This window comes from Lindgomyces ingoldianus (assembly GCF_010093535.1).
Source record: "Lindgomyces ingoldianus strain ATCC 200398 unplaced genomic scaffold BDR25scaffold_21, whole genome shotgun sequence".
Classification (NCBI taxonomy): Eukaryota; Fungi; Ascomycota; class Dothideomycetes; order Pleosporales; family Lindgomycetaceae; genus Lindgomyces; species Lindgomyces ingoldianus.
The window spans coordinates 1,055,194-1,065,407 of record NW_022985182.1 but is presented as its reverse complement, the minus strand read 5'-3'; the positions used below and the strand labels follow the sequence as shown (position 1 = coordinate 1,065,407).

The 10,214-nt window shown below is 38.4% G+C and overlaps 2 protein-coding genes across 2 annotated transcripts; both read left to right on the top strand.

Moving 5' to 3' along the window:
- Positions 1-4,900: 4,900 nt before the first annotated feature.
- BDR25DRAFT_289120 (MFS general substrate transporter) lies at positions 4,901-7,050 on the top strand. Its single transcript, XM_033688432.1, has 2 exons — positions 4,901-5,722; positions 5,782-7,050. Exons 1-2 carry the CDS (start codon positions 5,093-5,095, stop codon positions 6,916-6,918), a joined length of 1,767 nt encoding a protein of 588 aa, XP_033546356.1. The 5' UTR covers positions 4,901-5,092; the 3' UTR covers positions 6,919-7,050.
- A 226-nt stretch (positions 7,051-7,276) lies between these two features.
- Positions 7,277-9,305, top strand: BDR25DRAFT_289118 (DUF1446-domain-containing protein; the record flags this gene model as incomplete). Its single annotated transcript, XM_033688431.1, has 3 exons — positions 7,277-7,376; positions 7,427-7,590; positions 7,648-9,305. Exons 2-3 carry the CDS (start codon positions 7,485-7,487, stop codon positions 9,303-9,305), a joined length of 1,764 nt encoding a protein of 587 aa, XP_033546355.1. The 5' UTR covers positions 7,277-7,376; positions 7,427-7,484.
- Between the last annotated feature and the right edge of the window lie 909 nt (positions 9,306-10,214).

Below are 10,214 nucleotides of genomic sequence, written 5' to 3'. Positions count from 1 at the left end.
TAAATATTACACTAGTGTACTTATCTTATAATAATAACTTTAGCGCTTATAATATTCTTATTATAAACACTACCTTATACTATAGTAACGCTACATACTTTATACTTATGCTAGGTAAAAACTTTTATGCTAACACTACCTTATATTTAAGTAGTTATACATGTAATGTATATAATAACTTTAACCTACAAGCTACCTAGTTAATAAAAATAGTTTAATAGACATAGTTTAATAAACATAGTCTAATAGACACAGTTTAATAGACATAGCTTTATAAAAATACTAAAATAAAAATGCTTTAATAGACACACTTTAATAAACTCACTTTAATAGACATAGTTTAATAGACACACTTTAATAAACATAATTTAATAGACATAGTTTAATAGACATAGCTTTATAAAAATGCTAGAATAGAAACACTTTAATAGACACAGTTTAATAGACGCAGTTTAATAGACACAGTTTAATAGACGCAGTTTAATAGACACAGTTTAATAGACGCAGTTTAATAGACACAGCTTTATAAAAATGCTAGAGTAGAAACGCTTTAATAAACACACTTTAATAAACACAGTCTAATAAACATAGTTTAATAGACATAGCTTTATAAAAATGCTAGAATAAAAACACTTTAATAGACACGCTTTAATAGACATACTTTAATAAACATACTTTAATAAACATAGTTTAATAGACATAGTTTAATAGATATAGCTTTATAAAAATGCTAGAATTAAAACACTTTAATAAAAACGCTTTAATAAAAGCGCTTTAAGAAATGCTTATAGATAGGCTTTTTTAATGTTATATATAACTCTATAATTCTACTGTCTACAAACTCCTGTAAACTTGTACAAACTTTTAAAAACTTTTATAGACTTCTAGAAACTTCTATAGACTCTTAGAAACTTTTATAGACTCTAGGAAACTTCTGTAGACTTCTAAAAACTTTTTATGTAATTATAAAAGGCTATTAATTATTAAAACTTTTATTAGCTTCTAATCTAATTAGTAGCACTACTAGTAATTACTAGGTCTATAATTACATTAAACTTATCTCTAACTATGCGCGTGTACTTAGTAATATTAGTAAACTTAGAATTATCTATAGTGTTAAGTTAGGCAGTTAGATATAAAAGGTCTATAAAGCCTTAAAGCTGCACATGCGCGCAGTTAAATTTATTAACCTCTACCTTAAGCATATCTATTCTAGTAGTGTATATATTAAATAAGTTAAAGAACTTATAGCTTACTAAATTATTTAGGTTTTAAAGCACTACTAATTAATTTATAATAAATGTTTAAGCTAAAAGAAACATGTTTTAAATAGTAATAGTAAAAGTATAACTACTAAGCATATCTTTACTAAAGACCTTTTTTAACACTATCTACACTTTTCTTACTTAAACATTATAAAGGTAAGTTTAGTTAAACACTTAATTAATATTATATATAAAGTTTTTATAGTTCTTTAAATTAATTTTACAGCTATAGTTAAAATACTTTAGGCCTAGATTAATTAGCTTAAACATGTTTTTCTATTTATACTAGTTTATAAGACTAGATGCAAGGATAGCATGCTGTAACTTTATAGTGTTAGCTAGCAAAAGAAGCTAGTAATACTAAAGCATTTTCTAGCTATAATTTGTCTACTTAGCGCTAAAGAAAATAATAATAAAAGAATCTATAAAGTGTTATAATATGCTAATATTACTATACCTAACAGTATAGTGTACTGTAAGGAAGAGCTTAATCTTCTAAAGCATGTAACACATAGTACAGAACTTAACATTATCTACACTAGCGCTAGAACTTTACACCTAACACCTAAAAGTAATAGTGTGTATGTTTTTAACTAACTATAAAAAATTATTTACTAAAAGATTTTTAATAGTGTTTTTTATATAACTAAAGCGCTTTAAAAAAAACTTATTAGTTATATGTTTTAAAAAAAAGTGTTAGTGTTACATAGTAGTATAGAATAGTATAGTAACATAGAATATAAACCTCTAAATAACTAATAGTTTTAGCAGATAGTATTTACTATTATTCTATGTAAGCTGCATTTAACACTACATAATAACATCTAACTTAATAGTATAGTGTGCAACTTTATTTACTATAACTAGGCTTTAATATGTTTAGCTAATAGTTAATAAAAAGTTTATTTACATATAAAACTATATAGGAACACTAAGTAACTACTACTTTTTATTATATAGTTAAGTTACTTAAACTTGTTTACTTTATATTAAGTAAATATTACACACTATAAGCTAATTACTATAGCATAACTAAAAGTAATTATTAAAATTATTACTAAAAATATTAGTAAAGTTATTAAGTATGTTTAAACTTAATTAATCTAGCTAAATAGTATTATAGACTTTATAAGTTTTACTAATAAACTTTTTTTTATTAAATATAGCACTTAACTAATAATACTTAGTCTTAACTAAAAGTAAGTAGTCTAAAATAGAGAATACTAGGTATTTAAAAAATGCTTTACTACTAAAAACATGTAATATAGCTCTTAGGTAAAAACACTTAATTAAATTAGTAATAAGACTTTAAAATATGTTATTATTAATACTATCTAGCCTATCTAATCTAGGGCTAAGTATAATGTCTTTAAAATCTAAAGAAACTGCTAGGTTGTGCATAGACTAAGTAAGACTAGACTTAGGTAGCTTAGAAGCTAAAATAGCTACAGCATTTATTATGCTTTGCATAGTAGCTGTATAGCCTGCCTTCTTATAGCGCGTGTAATCTATAAAGTTAATGTTGTTATATATAAGTACTAGCTTTAAGTTTTTTATAAAAACTTATAATTTATTTTTTTTAGCACTATTAGTTTTATTAGCTTAAAAGTTTATAAGTAATTTTAGAAGTTTTAGAAGTTCTAGAAGTTTTAAAAGTTTTAGAAGTTTTAGAAGTATTAAAAGTATTAAAAGTATTAGAAGTATTAAAAGTACTAGATAGTATATATACTTAAGCTTTTTCTACAACTTTATTTATTAGCTTATTAGTATAATAATATAAATAATATAACTTAAATCTACTTAAGACTTTAATTACACAACACTTTATTTTAGACTTAATAAAATAAGTATCTAGCGTAAATGCTAAAGTGTTTAATCTCTTCTTAGCCTAAAAAAAGTATATAATACTAGTAATAATAAACACACGCTTTTTAATTGCATTAGACTTATTAGCACTCTAGTAGCTTACATATCTCTAGCGTAAATTACATAATATACTTATAATAAAGTTATACTAAGTTAGTGCTTAATTCTAGATAGTTTAACTAGCATTATTAAAGTTAAGTGTTAATATATTTATATTAAAATTAAAATTTTTAAAGTATATTTTTTATACTAGCTAATTTAGCTCTAAAGTGTAATAATTTATTACATTTTTTATATAAAAAACTTTTATTTTAAAAAGTAAGTTTATTAAAGTCTTTAGCATATGCTGCCTATTACACACTTTATAATACTAGTAATGCTAAAGAAGTGTATTATTCTTTTTATTATTTACTTATTCTAGCATAAAGTTTTAAAAGCTTTATTAGACAGTCTGCAATGTGTCTACTATATACTGTAACTTTTTATGCTGCAACATAGAACTACAACGCTGCGTAGAGGCGCTAGAGATCTTACTTGCCTAGGTAAAGTTACTAAAAGCACCTATATTATTATTATAGTTTATAGGTTAATTTAGCATAAACATATTTTTATTTTATTTAATTAAAAAGTTACTTATTAGCTAAAAAAGCTTAGGAGGTAGGCTTAATAATAAAAAAAAGTTACTAAATAAAGCTATAGTTAGCGCGTTTGCTAGTGCGTCTACTAGCATGTTAGATAGAGTGCTAGCATTATCTATATTTAATATATATTATAAAGCAAAACAAGCGCTTTATAGTAATAGTAATTTTAAGAATTTTAACATAGTATTAGAGGGTAAAGTACACTATTAAAGATAGCAACACTAATAGCTAATAAATAAATTAAAATATATATAAATAACTACTATTTTCTTTTAAACTTTTAAGATAGAATTACCTCTCTTTTATTTAGTGTGTTCTAATTAGTTTAGAAGTTTCTAGAAGTTCTTAGAAGTTTTAATTAGCTTAGAAGTTTTAAAAGTTCTGTCTATTTCTAAATAAGTTAAGGGCGATTCTAGGTTAAGGGTCTGACTCGTGAGATAAGTCGTGGGTAACTTCGACAAGTCCTTTAGCTTTACAGGATCATCCATGCAACGTGAAGTTGCAGAGCGGAGTTTTGATGCGCCGTGGTTCGATGGTCAGGCAGCCTTCCTATTCGCTCGAAAGTGAACTCGCACAAGGATGAATCGACAAGAATTTCTTTGCGACAAGGGATGACGTCACAGATGGAATTTCGATGACTGGAACTGCGCGATGACCGTCTAAAAGTTTTGGGGGCCCCTTGGCGAACCACGGTCGCTCCTTCATGGCAAAGCTTAGACAAGCTTCAACTTTGTGCAAATATCAAAATGGGTTTTGGCTTGTGTCTGGTTGTCACGAATGTTTTATATCTCGAGGAATTGCAATCTCTCCTCATTTTGGCACGCTGGCCACGAATGTGAACACCAACATACAAAATGGGATAGACGTCACTTCTCTCCGTGCCCTGTTCGGATCCACACCATTCCCGAGGTCTCTCGGACTCTCGCGGCTCGTGCTCCTCTGACCCACAGTTCTGTGCAACTTGCAACCGTTTGACGCCATTTGACAGGCTCAAACTACGCGAGATCCTTTTGTCGCCTTCCATGGCTTGCAGACCAGTCGAACTTCCGTCGGCTAGAATATGTGAGATGACGAAATATCACCAATGCCCGTGACCTCTTTCCTTCTCATCCCCCCTCTCTTAGTTTTCTAACCGTCTCAGTATTTACCTCTTAGTTGCCTCTTCTCATTGTGAACAGCTTTCCTTCTCCTCATCTCTCCAGACTTGAACCCTGCAATCAAGACCAGGGAGGGAGGAGTTCTGGAGCTATTAATATTAATCGTTGTACCCACAATCTTCCCCTGCCATTCGTGTATACACCTCCAACCTCGACCATAACCATGACAGACAACCAGGTGGCATTCAACGAGCCAAACTTTAGCAACTCTAATGGCAATGAGGCTGAGAAGAAGTCCGAGATCACCGATGATGATGATGCGCACAACGAGACCCACGAGAACACCGATGCTGGATCCACATCCGATGAAGACCGAAAGTTCCACGAAAAGTATGGAACTTATGACCGCTATGAGATCACTGAAGAAGATTGCTATGATGAACTCGGATTCAGCTATCCTACTTGGAAGAAATGGATGATTATCACGGTTGTATTTCTTGTCCAAGTTTCTATGAACTTCAACACTTCGCTTTATTCCAATGCCATTACCGGGATCTCCGAAGAGTTCAGTGTGAGCACTCAAGCAGCAAGAGTGGGTGCTGCCATCTTCCTCATTACGTATGCTTTTGGTTGCGAGCTCTGGGCTCCCTGGTCTGAGGAACTTGGTCGCTGGCCGATTATGCAGCTCTCGCTATTCCTCGTCAACATTTGGCAAATTCCAGTGGGAATCGCTCCTAACTTTGGTACCATTCTAGTCTGTAGGGCCTTAGGCGGCTTTTCTTCTGCTGGCGGCTCTGTGACTCTAGGCATGGTGGCAGATATGTGGGAGGCTGATACACAACAATACGCTGTGGTATGTTAAAGATTCTCCTCGTGTCAAGCCTGGGCATGGAAACTTACTTTCTCAATTAGGCATATGTTGTCTTCTCTTCCGTTGGTGGTTCAGTCCTTGGACCCATTGTAGGCGGTTTTGTCGAGGCATTTCTCCCCTGGCGTTGGAATATCTGGATTCAACTCCTCTTCGGAGGAGCAGTACAAATTGCTCACTTTTTTCTTGTTCCCGAGACCCGCTCAACTGTCATGATGAACAAGATTGCCAAACGAAGGAGAAAAGAAGGGGAGAAGGACGGAAAGCCAGTCAATATTTGGGGACCCAATGAATTGACACCCTTCAAAAACCGTTTCTCGATGCGAGAAATCCTGATCACTTGGATCCGTCCATTCCGTATGTTCTTAACCGAACCAATCGTCCTGACGCTTTCGCTCTTGTCTGGCTTCTCCGATGCTCTCATCTTTATGTTCTTGCAATCCTACTCTTTGGTGTACAAGCAATGGGGATTTTCAACTGTAGCCATCGGCCTTTCGTTCATTCCCATTGGAATCGGGTATGTCCTTGCATGGCTTTCATTCATGCCCGCCATCAGACGCAATATCAAAGTGCGCCACAGCCGCCCCGAGGATGAAATAGCACAGTACGAATCACGCCTCTGGTGGCTCTTGTTTACAGCCCCTTGTCTACCTATTGGCCTGATTGGCTTCGCGTGGACGTCGACAGGCCCGCCCATCCACTGGATTGGATCTATGATCTTCAGCGCCGTCATCGGTATCGCAAACTACAGCATCTACATGGCCACTATCGACTACATGATTTGCGCATACGGACCTTACTCTGCATCTGCAACCGGAGGCAATGGATGGTCGCGTGACTTCCTCGCTGGTGTGCTGACACTGCCCGCGACACCTTTCTACGAGAATATTCCCAGCTCGAGCAATCCCAACCACCTAGCCTACGCTTCTACCATCCTCTTCTGCATTGCAGCTCTTTTAGTTGTCGCGGTGTATGTAATTTACTGGAAGGGGCCTGTCCTAAGGAAGCGCTCGCCATTCGCGCAACAGATTTCGAACGCCAGGCAAGAAACTGGAGGAAGAAGGGTTAGTGCTCTGCCTGGGTTGTATGGCTCAAGGCATAATTCAATTGTGCAAGGGGCAGGGGTCCCAGGGTCGAGGAGAGGGAGTGTCGTTCGCGGAGCTAGTTTCTCTGGGCGGTAGATGATGGATGGACAATGGAGAGTAGAAAGGCAGAGATTGGAAGGAGAGGGAATTGAGGAGAATGATGTTGACACAAGGGATTCAGAATTTACAAGTCCAGAAGTACCAATATATTCATCGCATTTCAATAAGAAAAAGCACTTGGAGACAAGAAACACCTTTTCCCGTGTCGGCCTTCAACTTGCAGAAATTATACTAGTCTGGATCAAGCTAGTAATCCCCGCTTGCCTCGGCTCGAACTGACATCCTTACTTCGACTCCCCAAGCGTGCCGATTGCTGAAGACTGACGATGTGCACCGAGGTAGCACTATGGATGGCCTTCATCCCCTGCAAGCTTCAATGCTTCCATCAATTGCCTGTTGCCGCAGAACTGCGAGACCTGGAAGGCTCAAAGAGCAAGGGAAGGGACCTCCCTGAGCTACCACTATGGCCGGAACACGAGCGATCAGAATTGCAGGTATATAATTCATATCGCTCTTTCGAAAATGATACTCACCGTAGCATAAGTGATGCTGATATCCTTCCTACAGGATGCTCCGGGTCCACTACCGACCGCCGTAATGCGATGACACTCCTTGCCTCCAATTACGAGAACGATCCGATAGATGTATTCGCAGGTGATTGGATGAGCGAAGGCAATATGACTGTGAGGGCGGGCAGTAAAATCGATGGTATGTCACTGTTCTGGTAGATTTGCTCGAAATTCAGGTCTGGAAATGCCAACTTAGGAGCAGGCCAAGTGGACGCCTACGAACCGACCTTCCTCGAAGCCCTTGAACCCGCGCTTCCTTATATCGCGAAGTATCGAATCAAAGTTGCTGTCAATGCTGGGGCCTCGGACACTAAGAAACTGCACGAAGTAGTCACAAAGATGGTCAAGACGAAAGGCCTGACCCTCAGTGTTGCGTGGATATCAGGAGACGAGGTCCTTCCACAACTTCTGGAAGCCCAGAAGCGGGGTGAGTTACCGTTCGAGAATATATGTACCGGAGAGAAACTGGAGGATTGGCAGTTTGAGCCGATATATGCTCAAGCTTATTTGGGAGGGCTGGGTATCGCAAAGGCCTTCGAGAATGGTGCCGATATCGTCGTCTGCGGTCGGGTGTCTGATGCAAGCCCTGTCATCGGTGCAGCATACTGGTGGCATACATGGCAGCGCTCTGATCTGGACAAGCTTGCAAACGCCTTCGTCGCGGGACATCTTTCCGAGTGCTCATCATACAGCACCGGCGGGAACTACAGCGGCTTCAAAGACCTAGAAACCCTTGGGTGGCAAAATATTGGCTACCCAATTGTCGAGATTTCTCACTCTGGAGAAGTTATCGTAACAAAAAATAAGGGGTCTGGGGGTGAAGTGTCCGTCAATACCTTAACCTCCCAGTTCCTCTACGAGATCCAGGGTCCCTGGTACTTTAACTCCGACGTCACCGCTATCCTCGATAACATCTGGTTCGAGCACCTCTCCACTAACCGGGTAGCTTTACGCGGAGTCAAGGGCGATCTCCCACCGCCAACTACCAAAGTAGGCATCACGGCAAAAGGAGGCTACCAAGCCGAAATGCATTGGTTCATCACCGGCCTCGACATCCCAGCCAAAGCCCGCATGGTCGAGACCCAAATCTGCACTCTCATGGGCCCCCACACATCGAACTTCTCCCATCTCTCTTTCCAAACCATCGGCTCCGTCCCTTTGAACCCTACAAACCAGAATTCCGCAACCGTAGATTTCCGCGTCATTGCACAAGCGCGAAAATCCGCGGACCTAGCCCCTGCGAAATTCGTCCGACCATGTATCGATCCGATTATGTGTGCCTACCCAGGTGCAACACCGCATCTCGATCTGCGACAAGCGTTTCCGAAGGAGATATTCGAGTACTACGTTACGCTTCTCCCGCAATCTTCTGTCTCTCACCAGGTGCATCTCCCTTCTGGTAAAATTTTAGATATTCCGCCGCCTTTCGAAGCGAAAGTATACCCGAAGCAACAACCTACACAAGATACCACAGCGCACGCCGTCGATCTTAAATCATTTGGCAAGACAGTGGAAAGTCCCATAGGCACCATCGTGCACGCACGTTCCGGCGACAAAGGCTCAGATTGCAATGTTGGGTTCTGGGTGCGGCATCAGGACGAATACGCATGGCTGCGTAATCTGCTTTCTGCACCGTTTATCAAGAAGCTTCTCGCCGAAGAATATAAGGGTGGCAGGGTTGAGAGATGCGAGTTCCCGGGTTTGCGGGCAGTGCACTTTCTGCTGAAGGATCATCTTGATCGGGGAGTGAGTTGTACAAGCAGTATTGACTTCCTGGGCAAGAACTGCGCGGAGTATTTAAGGTGTAGAGTTGTCGATGTACCGCAGAGGTTTCTTGCTAGGGGAAAGATTTAAGAGCAAAGCCAACATGCGCACATGCAATGGTCTATATCCTATTCGCATTTTGTGTAAGCTAGTGACATGTTTAGGTTTCTAAGCGTATTATCAGTCTTATTAATAAGGCAAATCAATTTGTGAAGGTTTGGTAAGGTTCTGAGTACATATATTGAAGTGCCTCGAATCTCCGAAACAGTTTAGAACCTTTGAAGGAATTTAAAAGAGTTTCAGTAGCAAGCGAGAAACCTCATCAGTAAAAAGTATATCAAGGATGGTTTCCTTTGTTCGACGTCAGCAGAATTGTCGTGTGCGAAATTCTCTGGATTCTTGGCAATGCCAAGTAACAACTTTCCCCTCACAAATCTCATAGACATGCAGGTCACTGCACATATCGCTCCATATAATCCGCCTCATGGGAGAAGGACGTTGTATAGTAAGTAAGGCTTTTTAATAGGCCCTATCCGCCCTATCTAACTGTTTTTTAGAGTAGTTACTGCTAATTGTACCCTAAATTGCTTACCTCTGTTATTAACATAAACAGATAGCTAGAAACGCTCCTGCTACTTATTAGTTAACTTTTAATAAATAAGGAGGTAACAGTTAGAGTATTATTGCGTTTAAAAAGCGCGCTGCGAGTACTCTAGCACCAGCTCCGCGCGGTAGGAACGCTGCACGCGGTGGGAGGGCTGGTAGAGTTGCGCAAGGTAGCTGTAAGGACGGAGCTCTGTACCACTACGCCAATACAACTAAAAAGGTGCGAATAATCAACCAACAGTTAATTATTGCGTACAGAATAGTATATATACCCGTCGCACGTAAGCACCATCTCGGCCTTACAGTAGCAGGCGTGCTGCGTTAACTCTAGCTCCTCTAAAAGCCTACTTTATCTTACCCTGGTACATCTAGCTGTGCGCGACAAGCTTATTA

Excerpts from the sequence above, each read along its gene's own strand:
- BDR25DRAFT_289120 (XM_033688432.1), top strand. The coding sequence starts at position 5,093 with ATGACAGACAACCAGGTGGCATTCAACGAGCCAAACTTTAGCAACTCT. Across the intron at positions 5,723-5,781 it reads ATACACAACAATACGCTGTG|GCATATGTTGTCTTCTCTTC; the intron begins GTATGTTAAAGA and ends TTTCTCAATTAG.